This window comes from Pongo abelii, chromosome 19 (assembly GCF_028885655.2).
Source record: "Pongo abelii isolate AG06213 chromosome 19, NHGRI_mPonAbe1-v2.0_pri, whole genome shotgun sequence".
Taxonomy (NCBI): Eukaryota; Metazoa; Chordata; class Mammalia; order Primates; family Hominidae; genus Pongo; species Pongo abelii.
The window spans coordinates 12,075,189-12,093,112 of NC_072004.2; the positions used below are offsets into that span (position 1 = coordinate 12,075,189).

The window sequence follows — 17,924 nt, forward strand, 5'->3', positions numbered from 1 at the left end:
CTTGAAATACAGAATACAGATTCTTTTTTTTTTTTTTTTTTTTTTTTTTTGAGACGGAGTCTTGCTCTGTCTGGAGTGTAGTGGCACGATCTCGGCTCACTGCAAGCTCTGCCTCCCGGGTTCAGGCCATTCTCCTACCTCAGCCTCCCCAGCAGCTGGGACTACAGGTGCACGCCACCACGCCTGGCTAATTTTTTTGTATTTTTAGTAGAGACGGGGTTTCACCGTGTTAGCCAGGATGGTTTCGATCTCCTGACCTCCTGTTCCACCTGCCTCGGCCTGCCAAAGTGCTGGGATTACAGGCGGGAGCCACCCTGCCCGGCCCAGAATACAGATTCTTTTGGTAATCTTAGATGATAGTAGGTGCTTATGTAGGGGAACAAGCTCCCTGCACTGAGGTATGGGCTTTAGCTAACCTAGTTATAGCAGATTCCACATAGATTGCTGAAGAGTAAATACCTTCTGGTATTCTGATTTTGGTTGGTGGTAAATTGGAAATGATGCTTTGCCTTGCTAATGGCCAAATTACTAGTAGCTTGCGTTATTTTAAATTGTGTCTATTTGTTTTAATTGGTGCCTGGAATAATCTCTAAAGCCCTGTACTGATTTCCTCTAATGATTGAATTCATCACCTTGCTGAGTTTCGTTGTGTCTGAGTCCTAATTTCTGATCCAGGAACTCACCTGTCTTTTACTTTGGAATACTCTACCTATTCCGAACTTCTCTAAGCAGCTATAGGTGTACCTGTGCAGCAGGGAGCTGTGTCTCCTACTCTGCTCTTACTGTCTTTTTATACTGCCCTCTGGGATACTCAGCTGAGCCATACAAACACCTGACAAGAATTTGTCATGTGAGAATTTAGAGATCTGCCAGAACTGATGGTCATGTCCTTCCACGTCAGTTTTCCCATTTCTTATGCTTCTCACATCTCATTCCTCCATGCATTGTCTCTATTTCAAAACAAAACAAAAATAGCATCAGTTAGAATTGATAGCCATTTTGTAAGTTTATTTGATTATGTTGCTGTTTTCAAGTGTGTCTGTGGCACCACTGCTTTCTAAAGTCGTTTTCTGGACTCCTCAGTTCTTGATTCCTTACATGTTTGCTGATGACTCATCTCCTTTTTGCCTAGAATGTTCGGATCCTAGGAACTGACATCTGTCATGTCCTCTGTGGAACTTCTGTTTATGAAGTGCATATATGACTTGTCATCCAATCCTTTTTTACTCTTGAGTCTTTTGAGTATATAATGACCTATTATTTTCCCTTTCTCCATGCAGGAATGGAATCAGGTAACCCAGAGTGCCTCTTCACACACATCGTTCAAGAGCTTGACTTGGTAGGAAGGAAAACTGGGTTGATTTGGGACAATCAGTATTGTTACATCAGGACACTGGCAGTCACAGAATGGGTCATTTCAAGGCAGGCCCTGGTGCTTTGGGATAAGGTGTGTGCTGACCTCTCTAGTAACTCAGATATCTTTGAGCACCCTAACACGGAGATGTAAGGGTTAACTCTGAATCAGGGTGACTGGCAAGGACCACTATCAGAATCAGCCAGGTATTTATTGAGCATCTAGGCACAATGCTACTTGGTGACCTGCTTCTTAGGACCTACAGCGTGAGCCTTTACTTTGCCTCGTCTGCAACTCCACCCTTAGCCATTGCGTTGTCAGCCTGCCTTCCTTTGCCACATTTGAGTCTTCCTAACTGTACCCCTTAATAGCGATCACTTCATCATCATGCTCTTTCCCACTATCCCTTCTCCCTGTCTCTTCCCACCCATGAAAACAAATTTAGAAAATGAAGGGAAACAAACAAACAAACAAAAAGTCACCATTGTGATGGGATTGAGGCATAATATCTGAGTAAGAAGGGAATAAATTAGTTTTCCTTGACAGTATATACTGCCTATTTCTGTCCATCCTCTTACTTGCTTCTTTTTCTTTGCTCTTCCACTCCAGTCCTTAAGCGAGTTTAGTTTTGTTAGTTCCTCTTGTCCCTTTTCATGATAACAATGTGTCATAGTCTGCTTTAAAGTTTTTCATACTTACTGATGTTAGTTTTATTGCTAGTAATTCATCCCTAATAAGCACCAACAAATTGTATGTGAGAGATGGATTTGGTAGGGTTTGGATATGAGGCTGGAGAATTGTGTCACTGTGAAGAGAGAGCTCCCCTGGAGATCTCAGTGTAAAGTTAGAGGACACCTAGAACAGCACCACATTTACATAATTCTTCAGTATCAGTAAAAGAGTTATTTATACTTTAAATTCAAGTTGTTAAAAATGGAGGCATTCCACATGAGGCTAAATATTATTCAAGATTTTGATCAATAGATGTTATAAGTTGTCAACATTTAAATCTACCAATGACTTCCAGGTGCCATGTTGCACAAAAAGAAGGAAAGCAACCTTTCAACAACTTGGAATTTGGGACATTTCTATATGATTGGAACTGTTCACCAAGTGGATGTTGCTGTGTTTTGTGATGAGGTGGAGCAGAGGGCAAGGGGATCATTTGTAACTGAACATTTTTAGCTTGTCCTATGGGACTTGTTAACTTTCTATTACTGCAGCCTAATCCATACAGAACTCGCAACAACTAAATTTGTGGCTGATCCAACCAATGGCATGAGTTGGACTGGCAGTTTTAGAAAAAATACGCTCTTTGGAATTTTTTTTTAATTGGACAAGAACCATGCATAATATTAATAGTCTTAAAGCCAGAGAACTGGGAATGTAATCTTTTTTTCCCTGTGTCTCTAAGTGACTCTCAATTGGAGTGACGTTGGCATTTCTGACCTGTATCTACCTGCTGTTTTTATTGGCATTTACCTGCTTTGCTGGGCTTATACTCAACCTTGAATACAGATTTGGACACCAATTTAAAAAAATTAACTTCAAGTTTATAAATTTATTTACTATAGAAAACTACTTATATATGTAGAGTAGTAATTTTTGTTTTGATTTGCAGTGTTTTATGTTATATTCCAAATAAAGTAAAACTTGAAATAATCTGAAAATACTTTTTATTATTGGGAAAGAGATGGGGATTTTTTTTCAAGAAACACAATTTAATTTGTCTTGGGGGCGTGTAATAAGTTAGTAAAGTAGTGTTAAGTAAAAGAGCTCAGTAACCCCATAATGAAAAAGAATGATTTTGAAAATAATATAAAAAACTTAATGTTCTTGAGTTGATTTTCTTAAGTATTTTATGGTTTCCTGTAGTTTTCATTCTACTATTTACTGCCAGGGAAAAAAGGTTTGCTGAGCTCAAGTAAACAGCCTTATCTAACTTTTAAATTTATATAAATAAATGAAATTTTCCTGCTATTCAAAGTTTTTTATCAATGGTTGTTGCTTCTGAACATTGTGATTATGAGGATTTCAAGTCATATAATTGGCATCACCTTTGTACTTCCATTTTTCTGTGCTCTTAAGGACAGCTTTATAAAGGGAAGAGAAGTTTGTTCTTATTGATGTTCCATTTTTAGGTAGTTATGCTCCTTTAATGTTAGAAGATCCTAGACTCACTTGATTCAAATGTAGAAGTCTTTCCCATAGATATTGTTTTGATGGTCCATTAGAAAATCTTTCTTGGTAGTAGCTTTAGTCTCTTAAGTATTCTCTAATTTGAATCGTTGATTGTCATTATGTATTCTACTTGAGTTATTTATTGAGTTATTAAAATCACTAATTTGAAGTTACTGCTATTATAGGCATGTGTTTGTAGTTAATCCCCTTTTGGGGTCCTTTAGGCCTTTTGAAATAGTTTATTAATTGCTCATATATGATAAATGTTACAGTTCAACCCTAAAACATTAGTATAATTAAGACTTAGCTGTACTTGCTCAATTCCAAACAATTCAGATGCAATACCAGCAGCTACTTTTCTACCCACTGCCAGATACTTATACAAAATGTTCGGAGAGTGTGGGGAGATGTCGATCTATTGAAAAGCACAATCAATTTCATGTTAGACTAGTAGGCCATTCAGCTGCTCTGTGTTCTATTTTGTACTAGAAGTGACATTAAAGAATAGTTACAGATGAATAGGTTTTCCTGCCAGTGCTGATGATCTCAAAGGTTAAAGCTGTGCTAGGAACTCTCTACATTCTGGTTAGTAACAATTCTGTCAGAGATTGTCTCAGTGTTAGGTATCAGTAAGATATTGGAACTTCAGTTAGGCCTTTAGATCATGTAGTCCATATATCCTTTCTGTAGCTACAGTAGGGTTTTCGGACACGGGCTCACTCCCAAAAGTCATTGATGATAACTGTTGAGGTTTTGACTGTAATATGCTTCCTACTTGAAATATAAATATTTGTACAAATGTATATTTAGCATACCACACAACCAGTTTTGTGAAACAAAAAATAAACTAGTAAAGAGGACACCTTTTAAAAATAGTAGTTTAGTTGTGTTAGTATATTTCCATTTGCCAATATATTCATACTAGTAAAAATAGAAAAAAATACATTTGTTAACACCTTTTAATAGTGAGAGTTAGGTAGAAATCTTCCCCAACCAAAGGGTTATTTGATTTTTCTTCCCGACTTGTCTCTAATTAACAACTCTTCGTCTGTTTTAAATTTAGATATATAGGATTATTAAGATTCTTTTATAAATAATTACCTTCCTGAATTAGCATTTTCACAGCTATACTTTTAGAGTTATTTTTTAAAAAACAGGTATAAAGGTAAAATATTTACAAAAATTATTACATCATGCTTTGAACAAATACAGATCACATCTCTGGGCTATTTTGACTTTTAAAAAATATCCTTTCTGAGCAAACATGCTGAAGTTGATTTAAAAGTAAGATTATTAATCCATAAACTATGAAAATAATCAAAATGAGAATGAAGGGAAACTTTCCTTTACGTTAATAGAACTAGTCTTATTTTGTTTCTATTTTTCATTCTTACTTTATTCCTTGTTTATCTGAGCATTGATATTTAATATAAAAGTTGTAGGTAAATCTGTGTATATAACATAGATGCCAGTTAATAAATTTTATTTGCTTATGAAATACTGTAGGTAGCTGCAAATTTTAAGTAGCAAAATTTGTTTGGAATATATGCAATTCCTCAAAAACGAAACTGAGAGAACCTACTTCTGTTCCTTAAACAACTGCTTATTCTCATGTCACATGAAATACATCTTTTGTATCTCTTTGTGCCTCTGGCTTCTTTTCTGTAAAATGGGCTCGAGAATTTAATTGACTGCCTTCATCCCTTTCAAGAACATTGACAGATACGTCGAAGTCTTTGGAAGACAAAATGCCACCTTGTGTATTTTTTGATACTAACTTGGCTTGTAAGTACATACTATGTATTGTACACAGTGGCGTGGTGTGACATTGTGAACTTTTTTATGAGAACAGAAGTTGTTTGCATGCTTTGATGTTAAACTATAATTTTATTATTAATTTTTTATAATTTCTGAACATGATTCTTTCCTATATTGTCCCTCCCAACACCTCTGTGTTCTATACTGTTCCTGAATAAGAGGTGGGAGGTGGGGTAGTTAATGTTTTCTGGCAGTCTCTTAGAAATGTGCAAAGAAATTGTTGTACAGCTTGGTTAGGAATATATGCCTGGTCTGCAGTATATGGAGTTGTACTTTAGCACCTTAGGAATAGACAAAAAGAGCCCTCTGTTTCCTCATTTTTAGGTTTTCTTCCACAGGTTTATGCTGCCCTGCATGCTGACTCATGGGTTGGAGAGTCAGGTAGAACTTTTTGTTTTTAATGTCTAGAAAGTGCAGTTAAAGGACAGAGTCCCAATCTAGGATTTTGGAGACCTGGATTCTTGCCTGTGCACTGCTCCTATACTAGTATTCACTTTATCTGGTTCTGGACTATTTCCTGTCTTTATGAATGAGGACACTGTGCTATGGGGATGCTAGTGAGTGAAGAGGGATGTTCTTGCATTGAATGCCTAGATTGCATACAATTTGAAACAGCGATTAAAAGTATGTATACAGCTACTTATAATTATTCATATGAAACTGTTACAACTCATTATCATTTTCTTTATATTTGCTTGTGGGGGTTAATTTTTACTGCCTAAGAACTTTGTTTCATAACTCCCAACATTATTAGTAAATGCTCATGGTTAAATTGCCCTGTCTCCTTTAAAGGATTTCTAAGTGCTGTTTGTTAAACTTTCTGTGATTAAAGTAATTCTTGTGAAGTATAAGGAAAGATGATAATTTTCATATCTGGTATTTGTGAAGTTTGCTTGGTAATTTTTAGTCTCATAGCGGTTTTTCTCTACCATGAGACTAAAAATTATTGTTTTTTTGACTAAATTATTTTGTTTTTTTGACATCTTTTGTCATTCTTTTCCAGAGAATTCGGTCAACAGTGGATGAAAAAGAACAAAAACAACTTCTTATGGATTTGGATGTAGTAATGCGGAGTAGTGATTGCCCATACATTGTTCAGTTTTATGGTGCACTCTTCAGAGAGGTAGGAATAAACTGGGTTTATAGCTGACTAATGAATATCTAACTGGGACAAATGAAGATGGCAGGATTCTATTCTATTCTTAAATGCCATACATTAGTAATAAGTTAATATCTCAGTATCTTAGTATGTAACCATGGTAATCTGCATATTAACTTCTGACTCTTTTTGCAGTGGTGGGTAAGGGGTGAATCACACGTGTGTTTGTGTGCGTGTGTGTGTGTGTTTGTGTATTTTAGTATTTGTGACTGTCGTTTGTAAATCTCATACAAATATTTTCTGTTCTTTAAGAACCTGAAAAATGAGCTGACTTCTAAATATCAGCACTTTTGCTATAGTTTTAGATTTTCATTGGGCCTTGAGCAACGCCCCCCCGCCAACTTTATATTTTAACTTTTACTCATCTTTCATCAAGTGTATATCTGCATTTAATATAAACACTTACGTGTCCCTGCCCATAATCCTGAAGTATACCCATCAGACATGGAAATTAACAATTACAATATAAATTATTTTTTTCTAATTCTCTTATCCAGATTTTTGTGTAGAAACTAAAGCTCTAATTTCTTGGTCTCATAATCGTGTTTCTTCTTTTGGCCTCTGGTTATTTTGTGTCCCAACTTGGGTTATCATTTCTGCCTCCAGCTCTCAATCCATTTACTCATTTCCAGTCATCCAGCTGCCTAAAATGTGGAAGTGAGTTTGGGCTAGGGGTAGAACTGGAGCTGTAAATGAATTAATACATTATGGTATCCTAGACCACCATCAAAAATTGTGATACTTAGTTGAGTAGGACTTGAACTGAACTGCTAAGCATTTCAAATACTCTTTAAAAAAAATACCTTTCTCATTTTGCAAATGTTAGGATGAATAGCTGGGTTGTTATAAACTGGTAAGAAAAACCCTCCTGCTCTCTTCTTTTTGGGACGGGATTATAGAGTGTATCCTTGGGGTTTTCGTTGTTATTGGCTTTAAAATTAATATATATTTTTGAAACAGGGCTGAATGTAGCACTGAATAGAAATATATGAAATCTTATAATTGGAAACAATGTTAGAGGTTAGTTAATTCTAAACCTAATTCTGAAATTTTTATTTTTCTGGGCTCTTACTAGGTAACTAGTAACACATTCTACTTCATGACAGAGCCCATTTCTTTGTTGAATCACTAATTGTTAATTCTTACCTCACGTAGTTTCTTTCTATTCCTGTCTTTTTACTTTTTAATAATGAGAATATTCATTTTTATGACCAGATATACTGAATTTATTAATTTTCTTCCATCATTTCACATCAGCATTCCATTACATCAGTATACAGTCATGTATTCATGTGCATGACTATATCTTGGACCTAAATATTATGTAATGTTACTGTAAATGTTTGGAGCTTTCTTCATGTTGCACAAGAATCTTGCCATATCCTCCTCCCTTATTCCCAAACTATGAACTTTTCTTCACAATCATTAAATCATCACACCATATGCAGAACAATAGTTAATTAGGGACTGAACTAGATTTTCTCTCCTAACTAGATTCTGTGGTCAGCTTTTTCAATGCTGTATTCGTTTTCACTATAGACTTTCCCCAGCTCTACCTGAACCCTAAATCACCTCCATAGTGCTGGAATATACCAATTTATTTCATTTGTTCATTTATTTAATCATTCAAGTACCATTTACATACCTAACCTCGGGCTGGATAGTGTGGGAGTCTGATTGTATGAAAAGAAAGCAGAGTAAGTCATATTCATGATTGACAAAGATGTGGAAACAAAGCACGGAAGTTTGGAGTAGTGTCTGAACAATATTCTCATGGTTTTGTTATCATGGATAGCTGAGTCACATTTGGTTTTATGTCTCAGAAAGGTTGAAGGGAGTTGACATATGCAGCTGTAAACACTAACATCTGTTGAATGCTTTGTCGTTTTCACATATGTTTTCTTCCCAATAATCTTTGGGATTTGGTGGTATTATCCATCCCCTTTTTCCAGATAGGAAAATGAAATTTAGTGTGTTTGACAAAAGCTGCACAGCCAGCAAGTGGCAGAGATGGGATTCCAGAGACAGAAATCTTGCTGTTCCTTCTATTTTATTAGAAGTGGTCCAGAGATGAAGATATATATATGCTTTTTAAATAAGATTTTTGATATGATAAGATGTGTGATAAGGTGAAGGCTTAGGAACTACACAGTTAAGCTGTACAAAGAAACAAAATACCTAAGTAGATGAAACATGAACTTTCCTCCCAAATTAGAATGCAATCTGTAATAGGTACTTTCTGAATAATAAAAGATTAAGTTTTAGAAAAGCAGAAAGTAACAACTTTTACAATAGTATGTTTTACAATAAAAATATAGTTTTTCAATAGTTTTACAATAAAGGAGTAGTTTTACAATAAGAGTGTTACTTTTATTATTCACCTTTAAAGAGTGAATAGTAAAAGTGTATTTCCCGAAGTTACAAAGGTTAAAAATATTAAAATGTCCGGGCACGGTGGCTCAAGCTTGTAATCCCAGCACTTCAGGAGGCCGAGGTGGGCGGATCACGAGGTCAGGAGACAGAGACCAGCCTGGCCAATATGGTGACACTGCATGTCTATTAAAAATACAAAAATTAGCCAGGCATGGTGGCACATGCCTGTAGTCCCAGCTACTCGGGAGGCTGAGGCAGAAGAATCGCTTGAACCCAGGAGGCGGAGGTTGCAGTGAGCCAAGATCACACCACTGCAGTCCAGCCTGGGCAACAGAGCGAGACTCCATCTCAAAAAAAATAAAATGTGTGTGTATATATATATATATATATTTACATATATATGTAAATAATAAACAGATTGAATAAGACTTTAAAGAAACATTTTTGTTTTGCAGTTGATGACTTACATGCATCTTTTTTCGTGACATGACCTTCAGTTCCTATAGTAGACACAAAATCTGAGTTCATGAAAGGAAATAGTGGAAATGAATGTATGTAGTCAGGACTTTTTAGCTTACCTTATCACTGTGAGAGAGACAGTGCTTTCAATTCCTGTTACTGTGAGACACCCTCCAGGGATTTCATTTCATCTAATTTATACAACCACTAGACTTCAGCTCTTGGTTTGGTTCAGTCAGCCATCCATCAAGGAGCTTATGAGATGTTCCTTTTCTCATTCTTGCAGCAACTATTTATTTATTTCAATTTAAATGTTATTTAAATTTAAGGGGTACCAGTGCAGTTTTTTTATATGGATATATTGAGTAGTGGTGCAGTTTGTGTTTTTAGTGTATCCATCACCCAAACAATGTAAATTGTATCCATCAAGTAATTTTTCATCATCTACCCCTTTCAACTCCTCCCTCCCTTCTGTGTCTCCAAGGTCTCTAGTTGCGTATTCTGTCCATGTGTGCACATGATTTAGCTCCCCCTTATCAGCGAGAACATGCAGTATTTGTCTTTCTGTTTCTGGGTTGTTTCACTAAAGATAATGGCCTCCAGTGTATCCGTGTTGCTACAAAAAAAAACCAAAACAAAACATGATTTCATTCTTTTTTTAATGGGTGTCAGTGTTCTATTGTGTATATATGTCACATTTTTAAAAATGTGGACATTTAGGTTGATTCCATGACTTTGCTATTATACATAGTGCTGCTATAAGCATACCAGTGCAGATATCTTTTTGATATAATGATTTATTTTTCTTTGGGTAGATACCCAGTAGTAGGATTGCTGGATCAAATGGTAGTTCCACTAATTAGAGATTAATCTTACTGTTGGGTAATATTGAGCTTCTGATAGTTCCGTCACTTATTCAGAGTAGTGAATAATACTTAATTCTGAAGTTGGTAACTTCTATGTTGCCATTGTCTTCAACCATGCATACTTCTTTCTAGGATGGAACCAAACTCAAAAAAAAAGTCCAAAGTACAGCTTGGATTTGGTTTAGATAAGTTATTAGGTCACTCAATTGCACAGGTTCCTAAAAGTCATTTTCAGGCTTTGTAAGTAGGTGGAAAAAAGAGCTTGATAATAATTGAATAATGGAAGTAACTTTTAGCCTATATTTTACAAAAAAGACCTACCATTTATCTTAACAGTGCTGAAACCTAGTATCACTTAAAAATTTTTCTAATACTTAAAATTTGAGAATTTCATAGCAGGTAAACTCTTATTTTAAACATCTTTTGAGGTTGGGCAATAAATTCTAGTGCAGAAAGCACTGTTCTGAGTAACTTGTGGATGTAGAAGTTCATCAGATTATAGAAGGCAGTGATGCTGGCTGAAGCGAGTTACCTCCCCCTTTTTTATCCTTGCTTCCACCCGTCTTCTCCTTTCCCTCTTCTTTCTCCTTGCAAGTTTTAAATGCAGCTTATGGAGGTAAAATTGACATCTGATAAACTCCCCATATGTAAAGTATACAGTTTGATATGTTTGAACAAATGTATACACCTGTAGAATTATCACCAAAATCAAGGTAATGAATATACCCATCACTCACGAGTTTCCTTACACCACGTAGGTAATACCTGCCACCTCTCTGCTGTCCCCATCCTCAGATAACCACTGACCTGCTTTATGCCATTATAGATTAATTTGTATTTTCTAGATTTTATATAAACGGAATCTTACAGTATGTACTTCTCTTTTTCAGTTTGTCATCTTTCATTCAGTATAATTATCTTGCATTTATCAGTCATTTATTTCTTTTTATTGCCTAGTACTATCTGTAATGTTCCATATGCAGATATATCAGTTTGTTACTCATTTACCTGTTGATGGCCATTTGGATTGTTTTCAGTTTTTGTCTGTTACAAATAAAGTTGCTTTGAGCATTTATGTACAAGTGTTTGTACATAAGCTTTTATTTTCCTGGGGTAATTTACTACATAGATCATCATTTTGTCTGTGAAAAGAGAGTTACTCCTTTCTTTCCCAATTAGTTCCTTTATTTATTTTTGTCTTGCCTTATTGCACTGGCTAGAACCTTCAGTATGCTGTTGAGTAGATACGGTGAAAGTAGGCATCCTTGTTTTTTTTCCTGATCCTAGAGAGAAAGCATTCATGTTTTCATCATTAAATATGATATTAGCTGTGGACTTTTCATAATTTTTTTTTTTAATCAGGTTAAGGAAGTTTCCTTTTACTCCTAGTTTGCTGAGAGATTTTGTCAGGAATGGATGTTAGATTTTTGTCAGATTCTTTTTCCAGATCCTTGAGATGTTTTTGAGATGTATGGTTTGTTTGTTGTTTTAATAATGGTGAGTTATATGAATTGATTTCAGATATTAAACATAGCTTTATTTCTGGAAGAAATCCAGTTGGTTATGATGTTTTATCTTTTTTATCTATCATTGGATTCAATTTGTTAAATTACTAAAATTTAGCTAATTTGCTAAAATTAATTTAAAATTTTTATATCTATGAGAGACATTGATGTATAGTTTTCTTTTCTTATTTTTGTCTGTCTTGCATCATTGTAATGCTAGCCTCATAGGATGAGTTGGGAAATATTTCCTTTTCCTGAATTTTCTGGAAGAATTTATATAGAATTGGTATTATTTTTTCTGTAAATATTTGATGGAATTTACCAATGAAGCCACTTGAACTTGGCAATTTCTTTGTGAGAATATTTTTGACTGAACATCCAGCTTTTTTCAAAGATATAGTTCTGTGCAAGTTACGTATTTCTTGTCGAGTGATCTTTGGTATGTGTTTCTTTGAAGAAATTTATCCCTTTCATCTAAATTATCAAATTTATTGGAATAAAATTATTCATAATATTTCGTTTTTATTACTTTAATATTGGTAGAGTCTGTAGTGTGTTACTTCTGTCTTCTCTGTCTCCCCCTCCCTCCCACTTGTTTCTGATACCAGTAATTTATGTCTTCTTTTTTTCTTCCCAATTAGTCCAACTAGAGGTTTATCAATGTTATTGATGAGCTTGATGAACCAGCTAGCTCGCAGTTAAATGATTTTCTTTTCTTTTCTTATCTTAAAAAAAAAAAAAGTCAGGGTCTTGCTGTGTGGCCCAGGCTGGAGTGCAGTGGCATCATCCTAGCTCAACCCAACCTTGAACTCCTGGGCTCAAGGGATCTTCCCACATCAGTCTCCTGAGTAGCTGGGACTACAGGCATGCACTACCACCACCCTGCTAATTAAATGTTTTGTTTTGTTTTTTTTTTTGGAGGTGGAGTCTCACTTTGTTGACCAGGCTAGTCTCAAACTCCTGGCCTCAAGCCATCCTCCCACCTTGGCCCCCTAAAGCATTGGAATTACAGGTGTGAGCCATTGCATCTGGCCTCAGTTACATGATTTTCTGTATTGCTTTTCTATTATTATTATTATTTTTTTGACAGGGAGCGTGGTTCATTCTGATTGTGGTTTCTTCCTTTTACTTATTTTTGCTTAATTTGCTTTTTGTTTGTTTGTTTCTTAAGGTGGTCCATGTTCCTTTTAAACTGTGAAATTTTTTAAACATAGACTAAATTGCAGAGGAGAAACAGCTACCCAAATCCTATATTGGCATATTTACTCTTTTTATGTCTTTAAATATTATAAATGCAATTAAAGCCCTCATCACATTTCCCTTTCCAGATCTCATCACTACCCTGAGTGTTTCCTTTAACTTGTTTGTTTAGGTCATCTATATGTGCATTTTCCCCTACATTTTACATAATATCACTTTATGTATTTCCACAGTTTAAGTAAATGGAATCCCATATGCGTTATCTATTGTACATTTTATTCAACATAGTTTTATTCAACATAGTTTTCAAGATTTATGTAAATATAGATTCATAATATGCAGATTTAGTTAATTTATTTTAACTGTAGTCTAATGATTAAATACACCTTATTTTATTTTATTTTTTAGAAATAATCATAATGTAGATTGCTTCTAATTTTTTTATAATTATAAACAGCACGAAAATGAAGAATTGTTTTGCATGTCTCTTTGACAACTTAGGTTACAGATTATTTAGCATATGTCCCTGGAAATACAATTGCTGAATTTAATGATACAACTGTCTCCAGCTGGAGTACCGACTTAAATTTCTGCCAAAATTTCTGTATCAAGAATTGTATTTGGTATCAGCCATTCCTGACTGTTAGTAGCTTGCTTACTTTATAATTTCAGTTGTTAAGGTTACCTCATGATCCACGTTGGCTCCTAGAGTTTAGCTATCATGTCCACACGAAGGAAAAGAAAAGGGAAGAACCAAAAGGATTTTCCTGGAGTCACGAACCAATGGTTTTGTGTTGATACCTCTTTGGCTGCCTTTCTTTACATTTAAAGACTGGGAAATGTAGATTTTAGCCACATACATTGTACAGAGGAAAGGGGGAATGTTTATTGAGTATGCCATCAGCATCTACTGTCACAGATCTCCTTCTACCTGGTGTGTACTAACATTTGATAATAAACGTTTAGTTTTTGGCAGTTTGAAATGGTATCTCACTTTTAAAATTGCATTTCCTTGATTGGTGAGATACAGAATTTTTTACATGTATTTAGGCTTTTTTTAAAAAAATTGCCTTTGATATAATTCTACTAAGTTTTGTCTTTCCCTAATTAATTTAGCATAACTGTTTATTATTCAGGATACTGATCTTTTGTTTCTTTACATCCAAATAGATGTTTTTGTCTCTTACTTTTAAACTTTTGGTATGTTGTCTTTGTTTATACACAAGTATTCATTATAATGGGGTTAAATGTAACAGGTCTTATCCTTTGTGATTTGTTGTTTTTATGTGTGTTCTTGGGAAATATTTTTTTCCTACATAAAAGTCATGGAGAACTCTTAGAGAAAAGTTTTAAACTTTTGCTTTTTGCAAAATCCATTTGAGAGTTTTTGTATATATATCTGTGAATGATTTAATGTCAGAATTTAATGTTTTTCTATATGGAAGGCCAATTGTCCCAGCAGCATTCATTGAATAATACATTCTTTTGCTATGATTTGCTTTGTTAACTTCTGTCATATATCAGATTTCCGTATGTGCATGAACTTTTGCATCTGTTTCTTTTGCGTATTTATCTTTTATTTGTGATGGCTTCATAAAAAGTCTTTGTGTAGTAGGTCAGTATCTCTTCTTTAAAATTATCTTAGGTATTCTTGGCTCTACTTTAATATAAGCTTTAGGGTCAGCTTGTTCAGGTCCTTGAAAATTTTGATTAGAATTTAACTGAATTCTTAGATTAATTTGGGAGAATTTGACATGCTTCTCATCTTGAATCTTCACATTTGTAATCATGGTCTGCCACTCCATTTGTTCAGGTTATTGTTATGTCCTTTAGTAACATTTTATATTTGTTTTCGTAAAGGTTCTGCCTATTTTATTAGATACATTTCCTGGTGACTTAGTTTATATTTTTATTGAGTGATATCTTTTTAAGTTTATTTTCTAATTAGTTATTGGTATATGTTATTGGTTATATACGGATCTTTAGGAACCCTTCCTTATGTTACTTTAGTAGTTGAGTTGTTCATCATTCTCCAGCTTTTTTTCCCCCAATGAACCCACATGTATTAACTTCTTCTGCATTTCAGACCTGTGGTCATCCTGTTTTCTGCTTAAGCATGACAGTCATGCTGCTGTCACTACTTTTTCAGGCAGCTCAGAGCATTTCATTTTTTAAATGCAGCTCATTGCCATTGTCTTGTTCTCTGTATGACCAAAAGGAACTGTTAGAGAGATAAGAAGGTTACATTAGGTTATGTTCCTTAAAAATTACGAAGACCTCTCTCTGGAGCTCACTGCTCTTTTCTGTCCCCCCTTCTCATCTTCAGTTCTCGGTTTACTTGTTACCTTTATTCTCCCACTCCCATGTCCGTCTTTCTCTTTTGTTTGCCCGTATTTCCCTTCCTTCTCCCTTCCATTTGGTAACTATAGTTTTTAGCACCTGCCAGGCACTTTAGTTTGTGCTTTGCATGTGTTAACTCATTTGCCCTTTATCACAGTCCACTGAGGTTGGTGGGGCAGTCTGACTTCATGGATGAGGACGCGAGGAGGCCCAAGCTTATATAAGTGGAAAGTAGGAGAGCTTGGATAATGTCAGGCTTTTCAGACTCCTAATGTCTTTTTTTTTTCTCCACTTTGCTATATTATTGAGGTTATTTCTTTCTACTGTTTTTATAAGTGGATGAGGTAAATGTGCTGTGTGTCTCTAATAAGATTTTTTAGTAAACCTATTTAGATAGTGTCTCTAAAATAAAGCTGTGTCTGTTTTGGGTGGAGGGTGTTACTCGATCTTTCATGATAGCCATTCTCATAGATCACTCTAAAGAGAAAGATTTACAGAGAGAAGAAAGACTTAAATGCAGAAATAATAAGTAAAAGTTTACTATGTCAGATATGCTTTACAAAAGCATACGTGTAGCCATGTATCTACGTGAATGTTCTAGAAAGTGGTCCTATTGTAAGAGTGCATTGCAAACGTTGATAGAAGAAACACATTAGGGACACTGGATTCTATTCATGGGTAGTGTATTCTGGGCAAGTAATTTTACTTTTAACAGGCATTAATCTCCTATATAATCCAAGGATAGGATTGATTATATAATTATTATATAATCGAAGGATAGGAGATTAGTGGGCAGAAAATCTTTGATGATACGGCTGTATTTATAAATAAGTAACAACATATAGAACTGTATAAGATAATTTTTAAAAAATCATTTTGATAGTATTTTCATTTTTTAAGGTACTTTGTAGTTCTTGTTCATCTGTGTATTCTGTACTTTTACAGTTATACTCATGGTATCTGCTTTTATTTTTTATTTTTTCATGACTCATGCATCTCTCTCATGAACTGTATTCATTTTCAAAAAAATTGATTTTAGGTAATCTCTTTAATGTTGTTGTATTCCCTTTTGTGAGATAGTTCATCGGTTTCTAGTTTTGTTTTGTTTTTTCTTTTTGTAATTTATGGAACATTTAAGTTACATTCCCAGTCATAGGATGATTCTATAAAATGATATCAACACATTTATTTCTGTTTTATTGTCAAATTGCTTTCAAATTGGTTTAAAATAATCTATAATGCAAGAAATGTTTGAATGATTCAGTTTAATTATAGCCAGCATCCAGTCATTTAACAAGTATTTATTGAGTCTTTGCTCTGGCAGAGGTTACATTCTAGTGGGGAATATATGAGACAAACATATAATAAATAAGTAAATTACACTTTATATTAGAGGATGATGAAGGCTTTACAGAACAGAGCAGGATAAGGGAGTGCTTGATGGGATGCCTTGCGTTTTGCATCAATTAAAGTAGGCCTCACTGAGAAGGTGGCATTTGAACAGGGTCTTGAGGCATGGGATTTACTTTATGTATTTTTGTCTTTTTCCTTTTTTTTTTTTTTTTTTTTTGGCTAATTTAAGAAGTTTATGTAGTCTCTTAAGATTACTGTCATCTATTTTCATTGTTAGTAAGAATGGTTTTCTACACATTTCCTATTTTTTTTCTATTTTGGCAAAATTTGAAATTTTTATAAAAGTACAGAAGTTTTCTGTGTAAGCCTGTCCCTGTCCATACAATTAAAGAGTGGGGAAAATTGGCTTTAACTACATTGTTTATGTTTAAACCTGAGTAGAATATTCTGTTGAAGGCTTTAACAAGAAAAAAAAAATATTACTAGTTTGACATTTGAAATAAACAAGAATAAGATTGCTCCTTTCTATTGTATTTCCATTTTAAGTAAAGGCAAGGTGATATTTAAGATGTATAAGATTAACAGATATTTGTTATTTTATAGGGTGACTGTTGGATCTGTATGGAACTCATGTCTACCTCGTTTGACAAGTTTTACAAATATGTATATAGTGTATTAGATGATGTTATTCCAGAAGAAATTTTAGGCAAAATCACTTTAGCAGTAAGTACCTGGTCTTTAAATTATTCATTGTATATATAGTTATATAGAGATGCTGCTGGAGTTTTGAATGCACATATTTGAGTGTCATTCACAGTACCTTCCTGAAAATAATTCATAGTTAATAACCAGAGACAAAGTCACTTGTGTGGGGTAGTTAACACAATAGGTCATAATGGTCTCGATAAATACTGCCAATGTTCTTTCCCTTTGAATCTCAAAGAATCATAACAGACTGTTCTGTAAATAAAGCTAGGAAAAGCAATTTTCTGTTCATTTTTTCCTGTTGCTTTAACTATTTTTAAATAGGTTATATTACCACAGTTATCCCGAAATTAATCAGAATCACAGCAGTCTCCTTGAAGCCCCATAATTGAAGCCCTTGGACAAAGTATGTTTACTGTGATCTAAGATTTTGGTTACTCCATAATTGAAGCCCTTGGACAAAGTATGTTTACTGTGATTTAAGATTTTCGTTATTCAGTCTAAACTATTCAAAATTTTGACTAGCAGTTTCAGGGGCCAGTGTTACTACTAAATTTGGTTAATTCACTTTTACCAGAGTACCAAAAAAGAAAATAGGTACTTTTTTACAT

The 17,924-nt window shown here is 34.4% G+C and overlaps 1 protein-coding gene across 4 annotated transcripts in view; it reads left to right on the plus strand.

Moving 5' to 3' along the window:
* Positions 1–17,924, plus strand: part of MAP2K4 (mitogen-activated protein kinase kinase 4) — a 126,740-nt gene that overhangs the window by 72,805 nt on the left and 36,011 nt on the right. For all 4 annotated transcript variants that reach the window (XM_063718033.1, XM_063718032.1, XM_054535467.2 and 1 more), the window contains 2 exons: positions 6,357–6,476; positions 17,212–17,331. In XM_063718033.1, coding sequence (XP_063574103.1) covers positions 6,357–6,476; positions 17,212–17,331 — 240 coding nt within the window. The remainder of the gene's footprint in view (positions 1–6,356; positions 6,477–17,211; positions 17,332–17,924) is intronic.